The following is a 27,806-nucleotide window of genomic DNA, read 5'->3' as shown; positions in this document are numbered from 1 at the left end:
AAAACCCAAAAGGGGACAAGAAAACTGGGATGCACTTCCCGCACTCCCTCAAAGGCCTCTGACAGCGCACACAGAAAAAAACAGGCCGTAGTAGCACACTCCCTCACGCAAAGCAGAAACACCCCTGTGCTGCGCGGTGCTACGAGGGGAGGGGGGACCGGAGCGGGGCCGGCCCCGGGGACACCCCGCCCCGCCGGGGCGGGACGAGCCGCCAGCCCCGCTCCGAGGCGTGTAAAAGCGGGGCGGCGGGGCCGGGGAGCAGCGAGCGAGCAGCCGGGGCTGTGCTGCGGAGCAGGTGAGCGGGGCCGGGCGGGCAGCGGGGACCCCGTCCGGCACCGGCACCGGCACCAGAGCCGGGACCGGGACCGGGGGCAGAGCTGAGCCTCGCCTCGCCTCGCTGTTCCACAGGTTGCACCAGTTGCCGGGATCGCTGCGCACACGAGCAAAACGTCGTCCGAAATGGCAGCCGAGGTGAGGGTGAACTTTGCTTCTCTGGAGGGGTAGTCTCGGGGGTGCTCTGGCAGACGTGAGCTCAACTGAGTTAAAATCTAAAGTTAATCTCTCAGTTTGGAGTTCCTGATTGCAAACGCGTCTGCTGCAATGTTTCTGCTGACCCACCTCTTACTTTGGTGGAAACCTGTAATACTGAAGATATACCTAGATGCCTAGATAGACCTGCTCCCCATTCAAGCGCTTAGCCTCTGGTACTGGCCTTTAGTTTAGCATCCCCTATGCCGTGCTCCTGTGGGCACCAGATGCACGCTGAGGGCCTCTAACACTTGTCTGTTTCGATTCCGATTCCCCCCTCTGCCTTCCCTCAGCTCTCTGACAAAGCTGCCTTGACGACATCAAAAAACACGTGCCTACACTCCTACCTCTGTAGGCTCTCTCCTGCTGTCCTCTCAGGCACGTCCTTTCCGCAGGCATCGGCAGAGAGGTGGAGACAGTCACTAGGGAAAAAGTTTCTAAGGTTACTCAAGAGTGCTTTGTCTGACTGATAAGGCCCGGGCACAGATAAGCTTGCAACTGTCCCGCCAGCTTCTTGCTGTCCATGGTAGTTATAGTGTACAGCATGAGAAGAGACCGACAGGGGTGTTTAAAAAATCAAGTAGATTCCTAATGACTACCCACTCTGCAATGGCAATTGCATTTAGGCCCTTCCTTTACATGTCCTCCCGTTTCTTTTTTGTGCCTGCTAGCGCTGGAGAGTTGCTTTTGAAATCCGGCGTAAGTTGTAAGGTCTCCGCACGAGTAAAATTCCTATCCATTTCAGTGCAAGTTTGCCAGGGTCAGGGCTTCAGGGGGTGTCCTACCTGGGCAAGCAAAAGGCTTCTGGTCAAGTGACATTACATGGCTCTTAGCTAGGGAATCCACTCAGTTGCCGAATCACTGGGGGAAAAAAGCTTACACACACCCTGCTGCGATGCATAGCTGGAATTGTGTACCTGTCTTTGGTCACCCAGTGAAGTAGTTATGTAGACGCAGATGACACGTTCAAGTGAGTGAGGTTACCATATGAATCTTGGTTTGGGTGGAAAAACAACCTTTGTTCCTATGTGTTCTGAAACCTTCTTCTTGTCGATATATTTTTCTGAACATTCCTGATGCTGAAAGGTACCCAGATCTCCCTTTCTGGAGTCTGCACCTTAACCAGTTTTATGCTAATCTTATGCCAAAGCTTGCAAGCACATCATGGACTCTGGAGATGCTTCAAACGGTAACGGCAAACACTTCATAATGTGGCTTGTGCTGGCCTAGAGCTCTCTGTCAATCGAGGAGAAATCTCCCTGCTAGCTCAACAGCGCAAAAACGACTTAGAGAACACTAGCTTTCACTATCTTCCTTACTGACCGCCTTACTTTTTCCCCCCTTTAAAAGGCTATCAAAGGGTTGTTGACCGGCAGCTGCCTCAAAAGAGAAATCCGTGCCGGTCTTGCAGCGTATGCCCCGATAGTCATTGCAAGGACTCCCGGCAGAGTCCTGCAGGAGTAAAGTATCTTGGAGGATTCCTGAGCCAGACCTGACACCTCAAGGGCTAAGTGCTAGTGACAGTGACACGTTCTCCACCTCTTCAACTACTTGCCAAAGGTCCCGAAATCCAGGGGCCTCAATGGTACAGCACTGAAAGGACAGAGCTGAACATGGCCTTTATATTGGATAAACAGATCACTGGATGTTACATGCGTAGCACCATACCTGAAGTTATTAGGCCTCTTTAATTTGCTTCTTCCTCTCTCTCAGGGGGATAAACTTTGGGGAGGAAGATTCAGTGGAAGCACAGATCCAGTCATGGAGATGTTCAGTGCTTCCATTACCTATGATCAGAGGCTGTCTGAAGTTGATATCCGGGGCAGCATGGCTTATGCCAAAGCCTTGGAGAAGGCTGGGATCCTATCTAAACCTGAGCTGGAGAAGATCCTGAGTGGCCTGGAAAAGGTATTTATTTCCTTCACAAACTGGCACGCGTGCTGGAACGAATGGCTTCTTATCTGACAGCATCTGTAGTAGCCCCCCTGATCTGCTGTTCTAAAAAGCATCTTCAAATGTCCTCGTGTCCTAGTCCTTAGAGCTAGGCGTGTGCTGAAGTGCTTTGTGAAAGGGAATGCTGTCCTAAATCATGGACGTGACAGGCCCATGTGTATTGGACTCGGTACACCTGGAGGCATTCTGGGCAGGCGACTGATGCTCAAATTGCATCCCGCTAAAGGCACCAAAGCCCAACAGTAGGATGTGAACCAGCTGACAAGCCCCCACTGACAGCCTGAAGCCCTGATGTGCACACTGTCAATGCTCGTTATGGCAGCCCCGGTGCCCCGGTGAGGTGTGCTCAGTGTGACCTGCCCGCACGTCCTCTTCAGACTGAACATTCACGAGGAATTGTTTCAGTATGAAATAGGAATATTCTTTTTCTGCTGGCACTTGGGATCCTTTTGAGTCTGGCTGACTGAGTTAGTAGGAAGCAATGCATAGCATTGTATAGCGGTGAAGAGAAGTCCGCAGCTAAGCGCTTTTTTAAAATCTCCATTGTTGTTGCTCACCCACCGTGGACAATGGTGAGTCTATACAATCTTTGTATAGGAAAATCTTTGTGGACAATGCTAAAGCAATCACTGACATTTCAGCTCACTTTCTCGTTGCAATGCTTAAATCCTCCTATAGCCATAACACTGCAGAATCATCACGGGGAGAGACATGAATCCCACCAAGTGCAGTATAGAATATCTGGATATAGCAAGCAGCCAGCCTTGGCCTGAAAGAACAGGAATGCCAGAGCTCGCGTGAGACTTAACACTTTGATTTCCATTGGGACGGCAGAAGCTGGCATTCGCTGGGGACAATTACAGCCCCCACGCGCAGCAGGGTAACAGTAGTGGCTGACTGGTGTTTCTGCTGATGTTTGTAGATCTCCGAGGAATGGTCTAAAGGAGCCTTTGTGGTGAAACAAAGCGATGAGGATATCCACACTGCCAACGAACGCAGACTAAAGGTTCGAGTCCTCTAACCGCTTGTTCCCGCTCCTCTGTAGCTAGATCTGCTTGACGTTAAGTGCATGCGCCTCTGTCCCACTGTGAAACTCCTCCGGACCTTGTGGCACTCCGGGCCTTATGGCACAACCACGTGTCTCCCAGACCCCTTTTGTGGAAGAGGCGCTGTACAAACGTAGAACCCAAACTTGCCCTTCCCCAGAAGGGATCCCATGGCTACTCACAGGATCCTAGAGCCGAGTCCCGTCCAGGCAGGGAGGAGGTCTGCTCGTGCGGAGTCTCCTCCTTAGAATACAGAGGCGCTGACAGAAATCCTCCTCTCGTCCTCAGGAGCTGATTGGAGACATAGCTGGAAAGCTGCACACTGGAAGGAGCAGGAACGATCAGGTATGCACAGAACTGGCTGGTTTTCCTCCTTCCGTATTCCTCCCCCTCCTCAGTTCCTTAATCAAATTTCTTTATGCCATCTTTCACGTGCCCTGACGCTCTCCAGCATGTACTCCCTAGGGCTTTAAACTAGTGACGCCGCAGTGACTCATCCGCGCAGGGGAATGGGCTCTGCAGGATTGCTTCCTGGTGGTATAAGGCCGCAAACGTCCACTGACATCTCTTTGAAAGCCTACAGAAACCGTGACTTTACTGGCTGGGTGCCATGCATCTTTCAGGATCAGTCCTTCTACTGATGACCGACTTGCGTCAGTGGGGGATTTTCTGATCCAAAGGTGACCATACCCAAAAAGTCCACCGAAAAGAACGGGCTTTGATCCTGTTCATGGAAAGCAAGATACAGCGGCTTTCACAAATCAGTGACCAGGGACACACCTGGTAAGAGGAAGGTGTCCCTTCCCATCACACAGAACAAGGAGGGGATAACTCTGCTACGGCTCTCTGCTGGACAGGATTTGGTCACTAAGTATGTCACATTCTGCTTTGTCTGACTGTGGCTGGTCTCGCCCAGGTTGTGACTGACTTGAAGCTGTTAATGAAGAATTCCCTCTCTGTCATCTCCACTCACCTCCTGCAGCTCATTAAGACCCTGGTGGAACGCGCTGCCAAGTAAGTCCTATTCCATATCCACGGCCTTGGCCTTGCAGGGGCAGGAGACTTCTAGGCTTGCTCTTTGACTGACACCAATCAGGGCAGCAGCAGGGTCTTCTGCGGAGGAAGTTACAGACAGGCAGTGTGTGATAGCACAGGGAAAGACAACAGCCCCTCCTTCTCCACAGGTCACCTCACAGAGACCTTCCTCTTCCCCCAGTGTACCCTGGCAAAGGAACTGAGGCGGGAGGTCCGCACAAGACTTCAGAAGGTGCCAAATCCATCTGAAGGAGTGGGGAACTTTAACATGCTTCAAGTTGCTACGTAGGAGAAAAGCTCAGCTCCGTTAACTCCTGCCTAACTCTCCTCCTCACAAACCACACTCACAAACGAGTGGTGGACTGGGGAATCTTTGCCTGCCACAGAGGGATTGCTGTCCCAGGCAATTTCCCAGGGAGGCCTAGGGCAGACACACCACACTGGAAGACCGGGAGATCTAAACCCAGTGTGCTTAGGTAGCAGGTGACAGGGAGAGGAAGACGTGGATCAAATTCAGCACAACACAGGTTAAAGATGTTCTCTTCGTGACCTTGCCAGGAAACCCTGGAGTGTACCTGCCACTGCCTTCTCTCCTGACAGCTGCTGCTCACCTCTTTCTCTCCTTTCACACGCAGGGAAATTGATGTTATCCTCCCTGGCTACACCCACCTGCAGAAAGCTCAGCCCGTCAGATGGAGCCAGTTCTTGCTCAGGTAAACACCTTGCACACTTGGCGGGAGGAAGCCGCCTCCACCCGCGGGGCCCTGCTCAGCTGGAGCCTAGAAGTGCATCATCCTCTGAGGGGGCAGCCCGGGGCGGTGACAAACCAGAGCTAACCTTGCAAACTGGAACAGGAGCTCCCCGTGTTGCTGCGTGGCTCTGACCAACCGGGGACCCAAGCACTGAGTGGGCAGCGGAGGCCAGCTCCCTGTATGCTCCATCCTTTGGCCACAGTTACACCTCAGCTAATGGGGTAACATGGAGAATCTTGTACGGCCGCTAGCTGCTCCACTTCAAAGGCCCTTAGTGCCTAGGCTCCATTTCAAGCCTCTTCTGTTTGAGCGGGGATCCCAGGCTCCAGGCGTGGCAGCATACTGCTTGGGAAGGAAAGTGACATTTTCTGGCTTCACGTGCTTCATCTCTCATGTCCTTTCCTAGCCATGCTGTTCCTCTGACCCGTGATTCTGAGCGCCTGGGAGAGATGAAGAAGAGGATGAACGTCTTGCCTTTGGGAAGGTAAGGCCTACTGTTCGTGTAATCGCTGGGCCTTGCTTTGCTCTGCCAAGTCTTCAGAGGCGCCTTCCCCGCTTCCTAGAGCTCAGTTTTGGTTGCGATATGCAGGGTATCTTGCATGACTTCTGTTTCTTTCTTCCCTGGCAGCGGTGCTCTGGCTGGCAACCCACTGGAAATTGATAGAGAGCTTCTGCGTAGTGGTAAATGTCTCCCTACGACTGAGTGGCACAGGACTACCTGTAATATCTAGGAGGGAGGGAAGCACTGATACATGGCTCCCAATGGCACTGCAATGCACTGTCCCGGAGCCAAAGCCTTTCTTTCGTAAGGCTTTTTACTGCAATGAGACAGGCAACGCCTGTGAGGTCGGAGCAGGAAGAGCCACCTCTGCTGCACGCTGGCTGCCTGGGGCTAATAACAAAGACCCCAGTCAGTGTCACACTTAAGCATGTTTGTGTTCCTGGGACTACTCAAGGGCTCACAGTCACCTGCATGCTGGGGCAACCTGCTGCATCCAAGCTCCAGCCATGCCAAGCCTGACCTCCTCTGTCCATCACTTTCCTTACAGAGCTGGACTTTGCTTCCATCAGCCTGAACAGCATGGATGCCGTCAGCGAGAGAGACTTTGTGGGTAAGCACAACCCAATCACATCTTCCCACCGCTATTTTAGAAGCAGGCTTCTGAGACCTTCCCAGCTAACCTCCTTTAACAAGGGGACCAAAATCCCTCACTAGGAAGTAACTCCAAAGCTCCAGTCAGGGCTCCCTGGGTTGTCAAGCAAAAAAGCACCTTTTTCACCTCCCAATTTCCTGCCTTCCCTGCAGTGGAATTCCTCTCTGTTGCCACCCTGCTGATGATCCACCTGAGCAAGATGGCTGAAGATCTCATCCTCTACAGTACCAGCGAGTTTGGCTTTCTAACCCTCTCTGACACCTACTGGTAGGTTTCTGGTCTCTGGGCAGAGAGCCCTTCCCTCAGTCTCTGCTGCTCAGCTACCCTCACCTGAGAGAATGAGACAGTGGTTGGGGTCTCCCTGCTGCACAAGGCTGACACGGCATTAAAAGGCTGGCAGAAAGGCAGCCTTAGGGTGAACACTCCTCAGTAACGACCACTTTTTTCTCATTCTGGTACCTCAACCAAGTCTGCCTTCAGCAGACACTCCTCCCCAGCAACTGCTGGCAGAGAGAACTTCCCCCTCTGCTGGGAATGCCTGCCAAAGCCCTTCCTTGGCTAGCCGGGTCTGCGATCCTAACACACTCCTTGTCTCTCAGGGCGGCACAACCACAGCCCTCCCTCTCTGAGGTCACAGCAACGCTTAGGCTGGCCTGCTGATACCACCTATGGAGAGGCTTGGGGGGAAGCCTCCTTTTTGCTTCCTCTTTGAGGGGTGGGACTGCGTGGTAGCTCCAGACAAGACTGCAAAACCAAAGGCTTTGCTGTGGGAAACACGAGAAACTCAGCACACTCAGCTCACTGCTTTCCAACACCCTAGAAAGGTGTCCGGGGAAGGGGGACCTATGTGTCGCTTTTGGAGGGCTGGGTCAGTACGCTGCATGACCTGTCTTAGCCTGTGTCTGCATGGACTGGGGTCTTGCTCACCGTTACACTCCACACACCTTTCTTTCAGCACTGGCAGCAGCCTGATGCCTCAGAAGAAGAACCCCGATAGTCTGGAACTCATCCGCAGCAAAGCTGGTCGTGTGTTCGGACGGGTGAGCCTGCTAAAGAAAGAAGCGGGACGGGGAAACTGCTCATACCAGGGCTGAAGAATCTCCTTTCTTCTTGCCTCTGCGTAAAGAAATGTGCCCTGAGCCCCTGCTGGGGCAATGTGCTTCTCTTCCCAGAACTAACTGCCTCACCTCTTTCTCTCTGCAGTTGGCTGCTATTGTCATGGTTCTCAAAGGACTTCCAAGCACCTACAACAAGGATCTGCAGGTAAAACAGATGTTAGTCCTCACACCACCTCTCTGAGCAGACGCAGCTGGCTTCTACTCTTGAGCAGTCTTGCCACTGCGTTTCCCAGCACAGACCCTGCTTGCGTGCAGGATGCTGAGAAGGGGGCCGAGGCACGGCATGCTGCAGTTGACACCCCGGCCCCTAGCAGGAGCCCCTGGCATGACGTGCCTGCTCTGCTGGCTGGGCTGCTCAGGCTGTTGGGCTTTTGGGCTGCATCAGGTTGACTTACAGCAATTTCCATGCCCGTTCTAACGCAGGAGGACAAGGAGGCCGTCTTTGATGTCATCGACACCCTGAATGCTGTGCTCCAGGTTGCCACTGGAGTGATTTCTACCCTCCAGGTAAGGCTTCAGCCTCTCACTATCGAACATGGTTGGGGCGCACATTCTGAGAGTAACACCGGTAAAAGAGCTCTAGACTCGTCCTAAGATGGAGGCACTCTTCAGTGCCTCACCCATACTGCTCATTATGGCCCCCCAATGTCCGCTCACGTGTCCCCGAGGAGGAGCTGATGCTAATGTCTCCCTCTGACCCTCCTTTCTGCAGATCAACAAGGGGAACATGGAGAAGGCTCTGAGCCCTGAGATCCTGTCGTCTGATCTGGCTCTCTACTTGGTTCGTAAAGGAGTAAGTACCCGAGGGAGACTTGGAGCTGTGGTTTCTTTGGATGCAGAATACTGCTCAGCGAGGGCCTGAGATGAGGCCTTCTGTTCTGTCCCCAGGTGATGATCAGTCTGGGTCAACAAACACGAAAGCTGGAAACCCATTCTTTACATGTATCCCAAGTAGTGGAACTGCTGCCGGGTGGACTTGGTAGTAATTTACAGGTGGAGTTTTACCTCCTATCGCCTCCCCTCTTCACACCCCAGAAAACCCAGACTCAGATGGCATTGCCCTAGGTGAACACCAGACAGCCAAAAAAGACAGCACATCCATTTTTTCCTTTGAGGCTGCACCCCAGTTGCCTGGTCACTGACTGTGGCCTCTGCTTCTCACTGCAGATGCCATTCAGACAAGCCCACATCGCCTCTAGGAAGGCCGTCCACCTCGCCGAGTCTAAAGGCATACCCATCAATAACCTCAGCCCGGATGACCTGAAGACCATCAGGTTTGTGTCACTATTCTCTTGCCGTGACTCCCCTCAACAGGCAGGTATCGGCCTCCCTTCGTATGGGCCTCCTTACGGTGCCCTTCCCCAAAATGCCTGGGCCGCACAGCTCCCCAGAGTCCTCCTGGCCTGAATATCAGTGCTGCTACTGCTGGGCCTGAAATAACTGAAGGGCGACAACATCGCTACCATTCAGCTCCAGCGGGGCATGGGCAGCAGCTCTTGGGAGGGACTGGAAGAAACTCATGCCCTGACCTGGCGGCACCAGCCCTCCAGAAGAGTTTGGCTCCAAACTTCCTCGCTCTCCCCTCGGAGCTGACTCTTTGGTCTGCCACAAGCAGCTACTGCCAGGCACCAGAAGTGCAGAAGCAGGGCTGCAGGCGGTCTTTCCCCGTGGAAAAAGGCTCCGTCTACACTCCCTCCCCGTCTCTGCAGGCAGTGAGCATGTAAAGCCAGCAAACAGCACCCAGCGCTCTCCACTGACACCTCTTCTCTTTGCCTCCCCAGCCCCCTGTTTGGCAGCGACGTCTCCCAGGTCTTCAACGTCGCCAACAGCGTGGAGCAGTACAGGGCCATGGGCGGTACCGCCAAGAGCAGCGTGACTGCCCAGATCGAGCGGCTGAGGGAGCTGCTGAAGAAGCTGAAGGAGCAAGCTTAGAGTGTGGGGAGATATCCCGTGGATGCAGCGTTGTGCCTGTCACGCTAATCTGGAGTTAATAAACGCTGGGGTGCATTGTAGTTCACTGAAACTCCTGTCTTGCGTCTTTCTTCTTAGGGGCAAGATTGAGCTGGGCTTCCTCAGCCCTCGTGAGGCTTGGGGAAATGTTCACTGGTGTGAAAGAACGGGGGATCTCCCCTCCCTGGCAGTGGAGCTGGGTTATGGGGTGTTCAAGCCCTCGGGGGCTGGTAGGTAGAGAGCGGCAGGAGTGTCTGTCTACAACAAGAGACCTGAAAACGTGTCTCTTGGAGGGGAGGGTGGTGGACGAGGGAAGTGATCGTCCCTTTGTGCTCGGCACCGGTCACACCGCACCTCGAATACTGTGTTCAGTTTTGGGGCCCTCTCTGCAAGAAAGACATTGAGGTGCTGGAGCGTGGCCAAAGAAGGGCAACGGAGCCGGTGAAGGCTCTAGAGCACAAGTCTTTTGAGCAGCGGCTGAGGCAACTGGGGTTGTTTAGCCTGGAGGAAAGGAGGCTGAGGGGAGACCTTATCGCTCTCTACAACTACCTGACAGGAGGCTGTAGCGAAGCGGGTGCTGGTCTCTTCTCCCAGGTAACAAGTGATAGGACGAGAGGAAACGGCCTCAAGTTGCGCCAGAGGAGGCTTAGATTGGATATTAGGAAAAATTTCTTCACCGAAAGAGTTATCGAGCACTGGAACAGGCTGCCCCGGGAAGTGGCTGAGTCACCATCCCTGGAGGTATTTAAAAGACGCGTAGACGTGGCGCTTAGGGACATGGTTCAGCGGTGGGCTGGGCAGTGTTCGGTTAACGGTTGGACTCGATGATGTTAAGGGTCTTTTCCAACCTAAACGATTCTACGGTTCTATGCAGCACAAGGCCGGACCCAGCAGTGCCAGAGCAGGCTACACAACGGGCTGAGGGAGGCTTGTGGGTGTGCACAGAGAGGGATACCTGGTACTGCATCTGCAACACATGCCACATCTCCAGCTATCACTGCCCTCCTCGTAGGAGTATGCTTGCCTGCCTGCCTGCCTGCCTGCCTGCCTTCTGGCAGGGGGCATTAAGTGGCCAAAAGAAGTCTCCTCACCACCTGGCACCAAAACTTGCATACTCTTAGGCAGGACTTGGCCAGCAGGTCAACCCACAGGTCGTTCCAGCCCATCAGAAAACCACCTTTGGCTCTGGTTTCCACCAAAGCACAGGGGTTGCATGGTCCCAGGTCAAGCTTTTTCCTCTGTGTGACCCAGGCCAAGCTAGCCGGGGCAGAATGCTTGAAAAGAGACTGGCATGGCTGGCTGCCTCTTACAAATCTTAGACTGTCTTCCTTCTGCCCTTACAAAAATATAATCAGAACAAAGACCAGGAAAAGCCTTACTTGGGGAATGAGAACGCAGCAACCTTGTGTCTTTCACAGGGTGAAAATGCTTGATTGAACAAACGCTTGAAACATTACTCCCCACTACTGTGCTGCAGTCATTTCTGGACGGAATATGCCTACTACTTGACTCAAAAGGTAGAGAAAGACCAGTTGGCTACAGGGAAGGTGGGGCGATTTTCATTAAACGCTAAACCAGCTTGAACCTGGCACCCGCAGCACAGGAGCGCTAGTTTTGTCACGGACAATCGCTTTTCTGTCACAGCATTTTAAAGCTGGCGCTTTGCTCAGCACCCCGCCCTCCATGCTGATGCAGCAACACGTTATTGACTGCAAGACTCTCTAACCCACGTAGGTAACGGCACTAACGCAAGCATTGCCTCACCACGTTCAGGTTAAGGGCTGTAGCACAGACAGCACTAACTGCCATGAGCTCAATCTCCTGCCATTAACCAAGTACCCCAGGACACACAAAGTGCTTTCGTCCCACCTTTGTAGCATTTGTGCTTTAAACACGTGGGAGAACCAGCAACAGAACTTCCCTTTCTTCAACACTTCCCCCCCACCTCAGTCTCCCCTTATTCTGGCCCGAAACCTGATCTATTCTCCTGGCATCTAAAGAACGGCACGGTTCAATCACCACTCCATAAAGCTCCGTTGTGTTTGCTCTGTTACCTCCTGCTGTGTTTCTGTTTTGGCACTTGTGTCTCACTCTCCAGATAGGTTAGCTGTGGCCAGGAGATCACTTACGCACACTTAGCTGGTAGGGGGAAGGAGCAAGAGAGGGAGGGGACACCAATCCCCAACACCAACAGAGGCAGAAGAAGGGATACCTCCTCATCTCCACCTCCTCACGGTTCTTTTTTTTTCCCCTCCCATAAGCTTTCTCGATCTGTGCCACTCCCCTCTTTTTCCCTATTTGCGTCTGCTCCTGCTCCCGCTCCCCTTTTTCCTCCTATTTGCTCCTGCTCAGTACCTTCAGAGGCCTCAGCTGAATAGGTTGTCTCTCGCTCCCAGCAGCAAATGTCCGGCATTGGTCCTCGTGGCCAGTGCTGAGTAACACAGGGCCCTGCCAAACTGAAAGCAAAAGGGAGGTCTTAGCAGATTATCACGCCTCGGTTTCCTACTTCAAGGAGCAGTTCATCATCACTGGTACGTCCCACCCAGCCACCCTCTTCGTAACAGTGCGAAATAAGTTAGACTGGGAGGGACCTGTGGAGGTCCCTGAAGCTCCACAGGCATCACAGGAGTGTGTGGTCCACAGCATCTTTGGACTTTCACCATCACCCTACTATGACTCACTGTGATTTGGGTTTTTAAAGCCCTGTCCCTTACCACGGGAAGATCTGTATAGGCAGAAGGGTCAGTCGCTTGGACACTACTCTGGACTTGGTCTTAAATACCTCCTCCATTACAGACCACAGGAAGGGACTCAGGCCAAGAATTCACGTAGGCTGATCGTGAGCTACTGAAACGCTCAGCAGATGGCTACGTAACTCTGATCTGACACCCAAGCAGATAACAAACCTACAGAAGGGCTCTTGAAACATTACAAGAAGTAGTGAACTCTTCACTGGATCCCCCGAAGGAAAAGATCTCTAACCTGCTTTTACGCTCTGGAAAAATCCCGCTGCATATTTTGCCTCCTAAACAAATTGCTGTGCCTGGTCTTTTTATCCCCTAGCTCTCTAGTGAAGAAGCTGAGCTAGTAACACTTCTCTGCCACCACAAGAGAGCTGCGAGAACAGATGCACTGCGTGACGGCAACGTCCCCTGCAGGCACCATGGGTGAATTTGAGACAGCAATAGCCAAACGTGTCCATCTAGACTGGACTCCTCTTTGCCAGGGGCAACACAAACCAACTTCATTGTGATTCTTCAACCATTTCTATTCCTCACCTTACAGAGAGATGCACATACAGGTAAGTGGGAAAACATACCAAGAGGCCTGGAACTGATGGAACAGAAACTGGAGCTTTCACCGTTACATTTAACCGTGTAACTGTTTAGATGCAGGTAATATCTAGAAATCAAAGCTGTCGTGTATCACACATACATAGGGTTAATGATGTGTGAAAACACAAACAGCAAAACAGAGAGAGGGGAACTCTGAAAGTGCCACAGAGAGCCCATTTGCCCGCTTCTAGCCCTGCGGGTCACAAATGCTGTCTCTGAGGGAGAGGTGCCAGGACCAGCAGGGTGCCCTCTAACCCCTCCTGGCTGCAGTGCCTCGGGCACCCTCCCCCTTCCCTTTTTCACTCTGGGCAATCTCTGTGCACTTTCTTCAGGCAGAAAGATGTACCATCTTTGCATGGGCTGTGCATGTTCCACACAGCCGCGTGAGCCCGTATCACAGACACCACGAGGTAAAGCCTCTCCCTGCGTACGATTCATTCTGGATGTAAATCTAGTCCTTGCTATTTTGCCAAATCCTCAGCAGCCTCCTGTCAAAGCCCACAATAAGGACAAAGACTTTCATCAAAGATGAACATGTCGAGAGAAGCATTAAAAATGAGGGACGTGAGAAGAGGAAGGATTCGGGCAACAAAATGGTTCAAAGAGCTTTCTCGGTGTAGACAGCACGATGCTCTGTGCATCTGCAAGCCTGGAACTCTGAAAGGGAGCAGAAAAAATGATCATAAGGGGAAATGTATGAGAAGCGGTGAATTAATAGTTGGCTGCGAATCCAGAGAGAGAGTTTGAGCCTTGTTCTGGACTGATCCTGAAGGCAGCACACTGGAAACCCAGCTGCAAGAGGTACTTGCTCATTCAGGCTGCGTAGCCAGAGGCTGCCTGATGCTAGCCATGTCACTCTGCCCGTGTCCTCTCTGCTGCAGAAAGCAGCACGCCCTAAACAGGCAACCCCACTGTGCCCTAGACTTCATCGTCAACTCAGAAAGGGGACGAATAGTAGGACAGAGAAGAACATAGGAAAGACAGCTGGACTAGGTCCCTTCCTACCTGAACTAGCCTACGGTCCTGTGACAACAGGGCTGGTTAAAGGGCAGAAAAACCCAAAAGGGGACAAGAAAACTGGGATGCACTTCCCGCACTCCCTCAAAGGCCTCTGACAGCGCACACAGAAAAAAACAGGCCGCAGTAGCACACTCCCTCACGCAAAGCAGAAACACCCCTGTGCTGCGCGGTGCTACGAGGGGAGGGGGGACCGGAGCGGGGCCGGCCCCGGGGACACCCCGCCCCGCCGGGGCGGGACGAGCCGCCAGCCCCGCTCCGAGGCGTGTAAAAGCGGGGCGGCGGGGCCGGGGAGCAGCGAGCGAGCAGCCGGGGCTGTGCTGCGGAGCAGGTGAGCGGGGCCGGGCGGGCAGCGGGGACCCCGTCCGGCACCAGAGCCGGCACCGGCACCGGCACCAGAGCCGGGACCGGGACCAGGACCGGGGGCAGAGCTGAGCCTCGCCTCGCCTCGCTGTTCCACAGGTTGCACCAGTTGCCGGGATCGCTGCGCACACGAGCAAAACGTCGTCCGAAATGGCAGCCGAGGTGAGGGTGAACTTTGCTTCTCTGGAGGGGTAGTCTCGGGGGTGCTCTGGCAGACGTGAGCTCAACTGAGTTAAAATCTAAAGTTAATCTCTCAGTTTGGAGTTCCTGATTGCAAACGCGTCTGCTGCAATGTTTCTGCTGACCCACCTCTTACTTTGGTGGAAACCTGTAATACTGAAGATATACCTAGATGCCTAGATAGACCTGCTCCCCATTCAAGCGCTTAGCCTCTGGTACTGGCCTTTAGTTTAGCATCCCCTATGCCGTGCTCCTGTGGGCACCAGATGCACGCTGAGGGCCTCTAACACTTGTCTGTTTCGATTCCGATTCCCCCCTCTGCCTTCCCTCAGCTCTCTGACAAAGCTGCCTTGACGACATCAAAAAACACGTGCCTACACTCCTACCTCTGTAGGCTCTCTCCTGCTGTCCTCTCAGGCACGTCCTTTCCGCAGGCATCGGCAGAGAGGTGGAGACAGTCACTAGGGAAAAAGTTTCTAAGGTTACTCAAGAGTGCTTTGTCTGACTGATAAGGCCCGGGCACAGATAAGCTTGCAACTGTCCCGCCAGCTTCTTGCTGTCCATGGTAGTTATAGTGTACAGCATGAGAAGAGACCGACAGGGGTGTTTAAAAAATCAAGTAGATTCCTAATGACTACCCACTCTGCAATGGCAATTGCATTTAGGCCCTTCCTTTACATGTCCTCCCGTTTCTTTTTTGTGCCTGCTAGCGCTGGAGAGTTGCTTTTGAAATCCGGCGTAAGTTGTAAGGTCTCCGCACGAGTAAAATTCCTATCCATTTCAGTGCAAGTTTGCCAGGGTCAGGGCTTCAGGGGGTGTCCTACCTGGGCAAGCAAAAGGCTTCTGGTCAAGTGACATTACATGGCTCTTAGCTAGGGAATCCACTCAGTTGCCGAATCACTGGGGGAAAAAAGCTTACACACACCCTGCTGCGATGCATAGCTGGAATTGTGTACCTGTCTTTGGTCACCCAGTGAAGTAGTTATGTAGACGCAGATGACACGTTCAAGTGAGTGAGGTTACCATATGAATCTTGGTTTGGGTGGAAAAACAACCTTTGTTCCTATGTGTTCTGAAACCTTCTTCTTGTCGATATATTTTTCTGAACATTCCTGATGCTGAAAGGTACCCAGATCTCCCTTTCTGGAGTCTGCACCTTAACCAGTTTTATGCTAATCTTATGCCAAAGCTTGCAAGCACATCATGGACTCTGGAGATGCTTCAAACGGTAACGGCAAACACTTCATAATGTGGCTTGTGCTGGCCTAGAGCTCTCTGTCAATCGAGGAGAAATCTCCCTGCTAGCTCAACAGCGCAAAAACGACTTAGAGAACACTAGCTTTCACTATCTTCCTTACTGACCGCCTTACTTTTTCCCCCCTTTAAAAGGCTATCAAAGGGTTGTTGACCGGCAGCTGCCTCAAAAGAGAAATCCGTGCCGGTCTTGCAGCGTATGCCCCGATAGTCATTGCAAGGACTCCCGGCAGAGTCCTGCAGGAGTAAAGTATCTTGGAGGATTCCTGAGCCAGACCTGACACCTCAAGGGCTAAGTGCTAGTGACAGTGACACGTTCTCCACCTCTTCAACTACTTGCCAAAGGTCCCGAAATCCAGGGGCCTCAATGGTACAGCACTGAAAGGACAGAGCTGAACATGGCCTTTATATTGGATAAACAGATCACTGGATGTTACATGCGTAGCACCATACCTGAAGTTATTAGGCCTCTTTAATTTGCTTCTTCCTCTCTCTCAGGGGGATAAACTTTGGGGAGGAAGATTCAGTGGAAGCACAGATCCAGTCATGGAGATGTTCAGTGCTTCCATTACCTATGATCAGAGGCTGTCTGAAGTTGATATCCGGGGCAGCATGGCTTATGCCAAAGCCTTGGAGAAGGCTGGGATCCTATCTAAACCTGAGCTGGAGAAGATCCTGAGTGGCCTGGAAAAGGTATTTATTTCCTTCACAAACTGGCACGCGTGCTGGAACGAATGGCTTCTTATCTGACAGCATCTGTAGTAGCCCCCCTGATCTGCTGTTCTAAAAAGCATCTTCAAATGTCCTCGTGTCCTAGTCCTTAGAGCTAGGCGTGTGCTGAAGTGCTTTGTGAAAGGGAATGCTGTCCTAAATCATGGACGTGACAGGCCCATGTGTATTGGACTCGGTACACCTGGAGGCATTCTGGGCAGGCGACTGATGCTCAAATTGCATCCCGCTAAAGGCACCAAAGCCCAACAGTAGGATGTGAACCAGCTGACAAGCCCCCACTGACAGCCTGAAGCCCTGATGTGCACACTGTCAATGCTCGTTATGGCAGCCCCGGTGCCCCGGTGAGGTGTGCTCAGTGTGACCTGCCCGCACGTCCTCTTCAGACTGAACATTCACGAGGAATTGTTTCAGTATGAAATAGGAATATTCTTTTTCTGCTGGCACTTGGGATCCTTTTGAGTCTGGCTGACTGAGTTAGTAGGAAGCAATGCATAGCATTGTATAGCGGTGAAGAGAAGTCCGCAGCTAAGCGCTTTTTTAAAATCTCCATTGTTGTTGCTCACCCACCGTGGACAATGGTGAGTCTATACAATCTTTGTATAGGAAAATCTTTGTGGACAATGCTAAAGCAATCACTGACATTTCAGCTCACTTTCTCGTTGCAATGCTTAAATCCTCCTATAGCCATAACACTGCAGAATCATCACGGGGAGAGACATGAATCCCACCAAGTGCAGTATAGAATATCTGGATATAGCAAGCAGCCAGCCTTGGCCTGAAAGAACAGGAATGCCAGAGCTCGCGTGAGACTTAACACTTTGATTTCCATTGGGACGGCAGAAGCTGGCATTCGCTGGGGACAATTACAGCCCCCACGCGCAGCAGGGTAACAGTAGTGGCTGACTGGTGTTTCTGCTGATGTTTGTAGATCTCCGAGGAATGGTCTAAAGGAGCCTTTGTGGTGAAACAAAGCGATGAGGATATCCACACTGCCAACGAACGCAGACTAAAGGTTCGAGTCCTCTAACCGCTTGTTCCCGCTCCTCTGTAGCTAGATCTGCTTGACGTTAAGTGCATGCGCCTCTGTCCCACTGTGAAACTCCTCCGGACCTTGTGGCACTCCGGGCCTTATGGCACAACCACGTGTCTCCCAGACCCCTTTTGTGGAAGAGGCGCTGTACAAACGTAGAACCCAAACTTGCCCTTCCCCAGAAGGGATCCCATGGCTACTCACAGGATCCTAGAGCCGAGTCCCGTCCAGGCAGGGAGGAGGTCTGCTCGTGCGGAGTCTCCTCCTTAGAATACAGAGGCGCTGACAGAAATCCTCCTCTCGTCCTCAGGAGCTGATTGGAGACATAGCTGGAAAGCTGCACACTGGAAGGAGCAGGAACGATCAGGTATGCACAGAACTGGCTGGTTTTCCTCCTTCCGTATTCCTCCCCCTCCTCAGTTCCTTAATCAAATTTCTTTATGCCATCTTTCACGTGCCCTGACGCTCTCCAGCATGTACTCCCTAGGGCTTTAAACTAGTGACGCCGCAGTGACTCATCCGCGCAGGGGAATGGGCTCTGCAGGATTGCTTCCTGGTGGTATAAGGCCGCAAACGTCCACTGACATCTCTTTGAAAGCCTACAGAAACCGTGACTTTACTGGCTGGGTGCCATGCATCTTTCAGGATCAGTCCTTCTACTGATGACCGACTTGCGTCAGTGGGGGATTTTCTGATCCAAAGGTGACCATACCCAAAAAGTCCACCGAAAAGAACGGGCTTTGATCCTGTTCATGGAAAGCAAGATACAGCGGCTTTCACAAATCAGTGACCAGGGACACACCTGGTAAGAGGAAGGTGTCCCTTCCCATCACACAGAACAAGGAGGGGATAACTCTGCTACGGCTCTCTGCTGGACAGGATTTGGTCACTAAGTATGTCACATTCTGCTTTGTCTGACTGTGGCTGGTCTCGCCCAGGTTGTGACTGACTTGAAGCTGTTAATGAAGAATTCCCTCTCTGTCATCTCCACTCACCTCCTGCAGCTCATTAAGACCCTGGTGGAACGCGCTGCCAAGTAAGTCCTATTCCATATCCACGGCCTTGGCCTTGCAGGGGCAGGAGACTTCTAGGCTTGCTCTTTGACTGACACCAATCAGGGCAGCAGCAGGGTCTTCTGCGGAGGAAGTTACAGACAGGCAGTGTGTGATAGCACAGGGAAAGACAACAGCCCCTCCTTCTCCACAGGTCACCTCACAGAGACCTTCCTCTTCCCCCAGTGTACCCTGGCAAAGGAACTGAGGCGGGAGGTCCGCACAAGACTTCAGAAGGTGCCAAATCCATCTGAAGGAGTGGGGAACTTTAACATGCTTCAAGTTGCTACGTAGGAGAAAAGCTCAGCTCCGTTAACTCCTGCCTAACTCTCCTCCTCACAAACCACACTCACAAACGAGTGGTGGACTGGGGAATCTTTGCCTGCCACAGAGGGATTGCTGTCCCAGGCAATTTCCCAGGGAGGCCTAGGGCAGACACACCACACTGGAAGACCGGGAGATCTAAACCCAGTGTGCTTAGGTAGCAGGTGACAGGGAGAGGAAGACGTGGATCAAATTCAGCACAACACAGGTTAAAGATGTTCTCTTCGTGACCTTGCCAGGAAACCCTGGAGTGTACCTGCCACTGCCTTCTCTCCTGACAGCTGCTGCTCACCTCTTTCTCTCCTTTCACACGCAGGGAAATTGATGTTATCCTCCCTGGCTACACCCACCTGCAGAAAGCTCAGCCCGTCAGATGGAGCCAGTTCTTGCTCAGGTAAACACCTTGCACACTTGGCGGGAGGAAGCCGCCTCCACCCGCGGGGCCCTGCTCAGCTGGAGCCTAGAAGTGCATCATCCTCTGAGGGGGCAGCCCGGGGCGGTGACAAACCAGAGCTAACCTTGCAAACTGGAACAGGAGCTCCCCGTGTTGCTGCGTGGCTCTGACCAACCGGGGACCCAAGCACTGAGTGGGCAGCGGAGGCCAGCTCCCTGTATGCTCCATCCTTTGGCCACAGTTACACCTCAGCTAATGGGGTAACATGGAGAATCTTGTACGGCCGCTAGCTGCTCCACTTCAAAGGCCCTTAGTGCCTAGGCTCCATTTCAAGCCTCTTCTGTTTGAGCGGGGATCCCAGGCTCCAGGCGTGGCAGCATACTGCTTGGGAAGGAAAGTGACATTTTCTGGCTTCACGTGCTTCATCTCTCATGTCCTTTCCTAGCCATGCTGTTCCTCTGACCCGTGATTCTGAGCGCCTGGGAGAGATGAAGAAGAGGATGAACGTCTTGCCTTTGGGAAGGTAAGGCCTACTGTTCGTGTAATCGCTGGGCCTTGCTTTGCTCTGCCAAGTCTTCAGAGGCGCCTTCCCCGCTTCCTAGAGCTCAGTTTTGGTTGCGATATGCAGGGTATCTTGCATGACTTCTGTTTCTTTCTTCCCTGGCAGCGGTGCTCTGGCTGGCAACCCACTGGAAATTGATAGAGAGCTTCTGCGTAGTGGTAAATGTCTCCCTACGACTGAGTGGCACAGGACTACCTGTAATATCTAGGAGGGAGGGAAGCACTGATACATGGCTCCCAATGGCACTGCAATGCACTGTCCCGGAGCCAAAGCCTTTCTTTCGTAAGGCTTTTTACTGCAATGAGACAGGCAACGCCTGTGAGGTCGGAGCAGGAAGAGCCACCTCTGCTGCACGCTGGCTGCCTGGGGCTAATAACAAAGACCCCAGTCAGTGTCACACTTAAGCATGTTTGTGTTCCTGGGACTACTCAAGGGCTCACAGTCACCTGCATGCTGGGGCAACCTGCTGCATCCAAGCTCCAGCCATGCCAAGCCTGACCTCCTCTGTCCATCACTTTCCTTACAGAGCTGGACTTTGCTTCCATCAGCCTGAACAGCATGGATGCCGTCAGCGAGAGAGACTTTGTGGGTAAGCACAACCCAATCACATCTTCCCACCGCTATTTTAGAAGCAGGCTTCTGAGACCTTCCCAGCTAACCTCCTTTAACAAGGGGACCAAAATCCCTCACTAGGAAGTAACTCCAAAGCTCCAGTCAGGGCTCCCTGGGTTGTCAAGCAAAAAAGCACCTTTTTCACCTCCCGATTTCCTGCCTTCCCTGCAGTGGAATTCCTCTCTGTTGCCACCCTGCTGATGATCCACCTGAGCAAGATGGCTGAAGATCTCATCCTCTACAGTACCAGCGAGTTTGGCTTTCTAACCCTCTCTGACACCTACTGGTAGGTTTCTGGTCTCTGGGCAGAGAGCCCTTCCCTCAGTCTCTGCTGCTCAGCTACCCTCACCTGAGAGAATGAGACAGTGGTTGGGGTCTCCCTGCTGCACAAGGCTGACACGGCATTAAAAGGCTGGCAGAAAGGCAGCCTTAGGGTGAACATTCCTCAGGAACGACCACTTTTTTCTCATTCTGGTACCTCAACCAAGTCTGCCTTCAGCAGACACTCCTCCCCAGCAACTGCTGGCAGAGAGAACTTCCCCCTCTGCTGGGAATGCCTGCCAAAGCCCTTCCTTGGCTAGCCGGGTCTGCGATCCTAACACACTCCTTGTCTCTCAGGGCGGCACAACCACAGCCCTCCCTCTCTGAGGTCACAGCAACGCTTAGGCTGGCCTGCTGATACCACCTATGGAGAGGCTTGGGGGGAAGCCTCCTTTTTGCTTCCTCTTTGAGGGGTGGGACTGCGTGGTAGCTCCAGACAAGACTGCAAAACCAAAGGCTTTGCTGTGGGAAACACGAGAAACTCAGCACACTCAGCTCACTGCTTTCCAACACCCTAGAAAGGTGTCCGGGGAAGGGGGACCTATGTGTCGCTTTTGGAGGGCTGGGTCAGTACGCTGCATGACCTGTCTTAGCCTGTGTCTGCATGGACTGGGGTCTTGCTCACCGTTACACTCCACACACCTTTCTTTCAGCACTGGCAGCAGCCTGATGCCTCAGAAGAAGAACCCCGATAGTCTGGAACTCATCCGCAGCAAAGCTGGTCGTGTGTTCGGACGGGTGAGCCTGCTAAAGAAAGAAGCGGGACGGGGAAACTGCTCATACCAGGGCTGAAGAATCTCCTTTCTTCTTGCCTCTGCGTAAAGAAATGTGCCCTGAGCCCCTGCTGGGGCAATGTGCTTCTCTTCCCAGAACTAACTGCCTCACCTCTTTCTCTCTGCAGTTGGCTGCTATTGTCATGGTTCTCAAAGGACTTCCAAGCACCTACAACAAGGATCTGCAGGTAAAACAGATGTTAGTCCTCACACCACCTCTCTGAGCAGACGCAGCTGGCTTCTACTCTTGAGCAGTCTTGCCACTGCGTTTCCCAGCACAGACCCTGCTTGCGTGCAGGATGCTGAGAAGGGGGCCGAGGCACGGCATGCTGCAGTTGACACCCCGGCCCCTAGCAGGAGCCCCTGGCATGACGTGCCTGCTCTGCTGGCTGGGCTGCTCAGGCTGTTGGGCTTTTGGGCTGCATCAGGTTGACTTACAGCAATTTCCATGCCCGTTCTAACGCAGGAGGACAAGGAGGCCGTCTTTGATGTCATCGACACCCTGAATGCTGTGCTCCAGGTTGCCACTGGAGTGATTTCTACCCTCCAGGTAAGGCTTCAGCCTCTCATTATCGAACATGGTTGGGGCGCACATTCTGTGAGTAACACCGGTAAAAGAGCTCTAGACTCGTCCTAAGATGGAGGCACTCTTCAGTGCCTCACCCATACTGCTCATTATGGCCCCCCAATGTCCGCTCACGTGTCCCCGAGGAGGAGCTGATGCTAATGTCTCCCTCTGACCCTCCTTTCTGCAGATCAACAAGGGGAACATGGAGAAGGCTCTGAGCCCTGAGATCCTGTCGTCTGATCTGGCTCTCTACTTGGTTCGTAAAGGAGTAAGTACCCGAGGGAGACTTGGAGCTGTGGTTTCTTTGGATGCAGAATACTGCTCAGCGAGGGCCTGAGATGAGGCCTTCTGTTCTGTCCCCAGGTGATGATCAGTCTGGGTCAACAAACACGAAAGCTGGAAACCCATTCTTTACATGTATCCCAAGTAGTGGAACTGCTGCCGGGTGGACTTGGTAGTAATTTACAGGTGGAGTTTTACCTCCTATCGCCTCCCCTCTTCACACCCCAGAAAACCCAGACTCAGATGGCATTGCCCTAGGTGAACACCAGACAGCCAAAAAAGACAGCACATCCATTTTTTCCTTCGAGGCTGCACCCCAGTTGCCTGGTCACTGACTGTGGCCTCTGCTTCTCACTGCAGATGCCATTCAGACAAGCCCACATCGCCTCTAGGAAGGCCGTCCACCTCGCCGAGTCTAAAGGCATACCCATCAATAACCTCAGCCCGGATGACCTGAAGACCATCAGGTTTGTGTCACTATTCTCTTGCCGTGACTCCCCTCAACAGGCAGGTATCGGCCTCCCTTCGTATGGGCCTCCTTACGGTGCCCTTCCCCAAAATGCCTGGGCCGCACAGCTCCCCAGAGTCCTCCTGGCCTGAATATCAGTGCTGCTACTGCTGGGCCTGAAATAACTGAAGGGCGACAACATCGCTACCATTCAGCTCCAGCGGGGCATGGGCAGCAGCTCTTGGGAGGGACTGGAAGAAACTCATGCCCTGACCTGGCGGCACCAGCCCTCCAGAAGAGTTTGGCTCCAAACTTCCTCGCTCTCCCCTCGGAGCTGACTCTTTGGTCTGCCACAAGCAGCTACTGCCAGGCACCAGAAGTGCAGAAGCAGGGCTGCAGGCGGTCTTTCCCCGTGGAAAAAGGCTCCGTCTACACTCCCTCCCCGTCTCTGCAGGCAGTGAGCATGTAAAGCCAGCAAACAGCACCCAGCGCTCTCCACTGACACCTCTTCTCTTTGCCTCCCCAGCCCCCTGTTTGGCAGCGACGTCTCCCAGGTCTTCAACGTCGCCAACAGCGTGGAGCAGTACAGGGCCATGGGCGGTACCGCCAAGAGCAGCGTGACTGCCCAGATCGAGCGGCTGAGGAAGCTGCTGAAGAAGCTGAAGGAGCAAGCTTAGAGTGTGGGGAGATATCCCGTGGATGCAGCGTTGTGCCTGTCACGCTAATCTGGAGTTAATAAATGCTGGGGTGCATTGTAGTTCACTGAAACTCCTGTCTTGCGTCTTTCTTCTTAGGGGCAAGATTGAGCTGGGCTTCCTCAGCCCTCGTGAGGCTTGGGGAAATGTTCACTGGTGTGAAAGAACGGGGGATCTCCCCTCCCTGGCAGTGGAGCTGGGTTATGGGGTGTTCAAGCCCTCGGGGGCTGGTAGGTAGAGAGCGGCAGGAGTGTCTGTCTACAACAAGAGACCTGAAAACGTGTCTCTTGGAGGGGAGGGTGGTGGACGAGGGAAGTGATCGTCCCTTTGTGCTCGGCACCGGTCACACCGCACCTCGAATACTGTGTTCAGTTTTGGGGCCCTCTCTGCAAGAAAGACATTGAGGTGCTGGAGCGTGGCCAAAGAAGGGCAACGGAGCCGGTGAAGGCTCTAGAGCACAAGTCTTTTGAGCAGCGGCTGAGGCAACTGGGGTTGTTTAGCCTGGAGGAAAGGAGGCTGAGGGGAGACCTTATCGCTCTCTACAACTACCTGACAGGAGGCTGTAGCGAAGCGGGTGCTGGTCTCTTCTCCCAGGTAACAAGTGATAGGACGAGAGGAAACGGCCTCAAGTTGCGCCAGAGGAGGCTTAGATTGGATATTAGGAAAAATTTCTTCACCGAAAGAGTTATCGAGCACTGGAACAGGCTGCCCCGGGAAGTGGCTGAGTCACCATCCCTGGAGGTATTTAAAAGACGCGTAGACGTGGCGCTTAGGGACATGGTTCAGCGGTGGGCTGGGCAGTGTTCGGTTAACGGTTGGACTCGATGATGTTAAGGGTCTTTTCCAACCTAAACGATTCTACGGTTCTATGCAGCACAAGGCCGGACCCAGCAGTGCCAGAGCAGGCTACACAACGGGCTGAGGGAGGCTTGTGGGTGTGCACAGAGAGGGATACCTGGTACTGCATCTGCAACACATGCCACATCTCCAGCTATCACTGCCCTCCTCGTAGGAGTATGCTTGCCTGCCTGCCTGCCTGCCTGCCTGCCTTCTGGCAGGGGGCATTAAGTGGCCAAAAGAAGTCTCCTCACCACCTGGCACCAAAACTTGCATACTCTTAGGCAGGACTTGGCCAGCAGGTCAACCCACAGGTCGTTCCAGCCCATCACAAAACCACCTTTGGCTCTGGTTTCCACCAAAGCACAGGGGTTGCATGGTCCCAGGTCAAGCTTTTTCCTCTGTGTGACCCAGGCCAAGCTAGCCGGGGCAGAATGCTTGAAAAGAGACTGGCATGGCTGGCTGCCTCTTACAAATCTTAGACTGTCTTCCTTCTGCCCTTACAAAAATATAATCAGAACAAAGACCAGGAAAAGCCTTACTTGGGGAATGAGAACGCAGCAACCTTGTGTCTTTCACAGGGTGAAAATGCTTGATTGAACAAACGCTTGAAACATTACTCCCCACTACTGTGCTGCAGTCATTTCTGGACGGAATATGCCTACTACTTGACTCAAAAGGTAGAGAAAGACCAGTTGGCTACAGGGAAGGTGGGGCGATTTTCATTAAACGCTAAACCAGCTTGAACCTGGCACCCGCAGCACAGGAGCGCTAGTTTTGTCACGGACAATCGCTTTTCTGTCACAGCATTTTAAAGCTGGCGCTTTGCTCAGCACCCCGCCCTCCATGCTGATGCAGCAACACGTTATTGACTGCAAGACTCTCTAACCCACGTAGGTAACGGCACTAACGCAAGCATTGCCTCACCACGTTCAGGTTAAGGGCTGTAGCACAGACAGCACTAACTGCCATGAGCTCAATCTCCTGCCATTAACGAAGTACCCCAGGACACACAAAGTGCTTTCGTCCCACCTTTGTAGCATTTGTGCTTTAAACACGTGGGAGAACCAGCAACAGAACTTCCCTTTCTTCAACACTTCCCCCCCACCTCAGTCTCCCCTTATTCTGGCCCGAAACCTGATCTATTCTCCTGGCATCTAAAGAACGGCACGGTTCAATCACCACTCCATAAAGCTCCGTTGTGTTTGCTCTGTTACCTCCTGCTGTGTTTCTGTTTTGGCACTTGTGTCTCACTCTCCAGATAGGTTAGCTGTGGCCAGGAGATCACTTACGCACACTTAGCTGGTAGGAGGAAGGAGCAAGAGAGGGAGGGGACACCAATCCCCAACACCAACAGAGGCAGAAGAAGGGATACCTCCTCATCTCCACCTCCTCACGGTTCTTTTTTTTTCCCCTCCCATAAGCTTTCTCGATCTGTGCCACTCCCCTCTTTTTCCCTATTTGCGTCTGCTCCTGCTCCCGCTCCCCTTTTTCCTCCTATTTGCTCCTGCTCAGTACCTTCAGAGGCCTCAGCTGAATAGGTTGTCTCTCGCTCCCAGCAGCAAATGTCCGGCATTGGTCCTCGTGGCCAGTGCTGAGTAACACAGGGCCCTGCCAAACTGAAAGCAAAAGGGAGGTCTTAGCAGATTATCACGCCTCGGTTTCCTACTTCAAGGAGCAGTTCATCATCACTGGTACGTCCCACCCAGCCACCCTCTTCGTAACAGTGCGAAATAAGTTAGACTGGGAGGGACCTGTGGAGGTCCCTGAAGCTCCACAGGCATCACAGGAGTGTGTGGTCCACAGCATCTTTGGACTTTCACCATCACCCTACTATGACTCACTGTGATTTGGGTTTTTAAAGCCCTGTCCCTTACCACGGGAAGATCTGTATAGGCAGAAGGGTCAGTCGCTTGGACACTACTCTGGACTTGGTCTTAAATACCTCCTCCATTACAGACCACAGGAAGGGACTCAGGCCAAGAATTCACGTAGGCTGATCGTGAGCTACTGAAACGCTCAGCAGATGGCTACGTAACTCTGATCTGACACCCAAGCAGATAACAAACCTACAGAAGGGCTCTTGAAACATTACAAGAAGTAGTGAACTCTTCACTGGATCCCCCGAAGGAAAAGATCTCTAACCTGCTTTTATGCTCTGGAAAAATCCCGCTGCATATTTTGCCTCCTAAACAAATTGCTGTGCCTGGTCTTTTTATCCCCTAGCTCTCTAGTGAAGAAGCTGAGCTAGTAACACTTCTCTGCCACCACAAGAGAGCTGCGAGAACAGATGCACTGCGTGACGGCAACGTCCCCTGCAGGCACCATGGGTGAATTTGAGACAGCAATAGCCAAACGTGTCCATCTAGACTGGACTCCTCTTTGCCAGGGGCAACACAAACCAACTTCATTGTGATTCTTCAACCATTTCTATTCCTCACCTTACAGAGAGATGCACATACAGGTAAGTGGGAAAACATACCAAGAGGCCTGGAACTGATGGAACAGAAACTGGAGCTTTCACCGTTACATTTAACCGTGTAACTGTTTAGATGCAGGTAATATCTAGAAATCAAAGCTGTCGTGTATCACACATACATAGGGTTAATGATGTGTGAAAACACAAACAGCAAAACAGAGAGAGGGGAACTCTGAAAGTGCCACAGAGAGCCCATTTGCCCGCTTCTAGCCCTGCGGGTCACAAATGCTGTCTCTGAGGGAGAGGTGCCAGGACCAGCGGGGTGCCCTCTAACCCCTCCTGGCTGCAGTGCCTCGGGCACCCTCCCCCTTCCCTTTTTCACTCTGGGCAATCTCTGTGCACTTTCTTCAGGCAGAAAGATGTACCATCTTTGCATGGGCTGTGCATGTTCCACACAGCCGCGTGAGCCCGTATCACAGACACCACGAGGTAAAGCCTCTCCCTGCGTACGATTCATTCTGGATGTAAATCTAGTCCTTGCTATTTTGCCAAATCCTCAGCAGCCTCCTGTCAAAGCCCACAATAAGGACAAAGACTTTCATCAAAGATGAACATGTCGAGAGAAGCATTAAAAATGAGGGACGTGAGAAGAGGAAGGATTCGGGCAACAAAATGGTTCAAAGAGCTTTCTCGGTGTAGACAGCACGATGCTCTGTGCATCTGCAAGCCTGGAACTCTGAAAGGGAGCAGAAAAAATGATCATAAGGGGAAATGTATGAGAAGCGGTGAATTAATAGTTGGCTGCGAATCCAGAGAGAGAGTTTGAGCCTTGTTCTGGACTGATCCTGAAGGCAGCACACTGGAAACCCAGCTGCAAGAGGTACTTGCTCATTCAGGCTGCGTAGCCAGAGGCTGCCTGATGCTAGCCATGTCACTCTGCCCGTGTCCTCTCTGCTGCAGAAAGCAGCACGCCCTAAACAGGCAACCCCACTGTGCCCTAGACTTCATCGTCAACTCAGAAAGGGGACGAATAGTAGGACAGAGAAGAACATAGGAAAGACAGCTGGACTAG

General features: G+C 52.7%; 2 protein-coding genes across 2 annotated transcripts; both read left to right on the top strand.

Annotated features, from left to right (window-relative positions):
* Positions 1-229: 229 nt before the first annotated feature.
* On the top strand, positions 230-9,609 carry LOC143168404 (argininosuccinate lyase-like). The gene is made up of 17 exons (XM_076354813.1): positions 230-295; positions 409-471; positions 2,242-2,436; positions 3,404-3,487; positions 3,816-3,872; positions 4,444-4,541; positions 5,198-5,275; positions 5,721-5,798; positions 5,943-5,995; positions 6,364-6,426; positions 6,621-6,735; positions 7,424-7,508; positions 7,672-7,731; positions 8,010-8,093; positions 8,299-8,379; positions 8,754-8,860; positions 9,368-9,609. Exons 2-17 carry the CDS (start codon positions 460-462, stop codon positions 9,516-9,518), a joined length of 1,401 nt encoding a protein of 466 aa, XP_076210928.1. The 5' UTR covers positions 230-295; positions 409-459; the 3' UTR covers positions 9,519-9,609.
* A 4,544-nt stretch (positions 9,610-14,153) lies between these two features.
* On the top strand, positions 14,154-23,542 carry LOC143168407 (argininosuccinate lyase-like). The gene is made up of 17 exons (XM_076354817.1): positions 14,154-14,219; positions 14,351-14,413; positions 16,184-16,378; positions 17,346-17,429; positions 17,758-17,814; positions 18,386-18,483; positions 19,140-19,217; positions 19,663-19,740; positions 19,885-19,937; positions 20,306-20,368; positions 20,563-20,677; positions 21,366-21,450; positions 21,614-21,673; positions 21,952-22,035; positions 22,241-22,321; positions 22,696-22,802; positions 23,310-23,542. The coding sequence occupies exons 2-17, from the start codon at positions 14,402-14,404 to the stop codon at positions 23,458-23,460; spliced, it is 1,401 nt and encodes a 466-aa protein (XP_076210932.1). The 5' UTR covers positions 14,154-14,219; positions 14,351-14,401; the 3' UTR covers positions 23,461-23,542.
* Positions 23,543-27,806: the final 4,264 nt, after the last annotated feature.

Source organism: Aptenodytes patagonicus, chromosome 17 (genome assembly GCF_965638725.1).
Source record: "Aptenodytes patagonicus chromosome 17, bAptPat1.pri.cur, whole genome shotgun sequence".
Lineage (NCBI taxonomy): Eukaryota > Metazoa > Chordata > Aves > Sphenisciformes > Spheniscidae > Aptenodytes > Aptenodytes patagonicus.
This window is presented reverse-complemented; position numbering and strand designations above follow the sequence as displayed.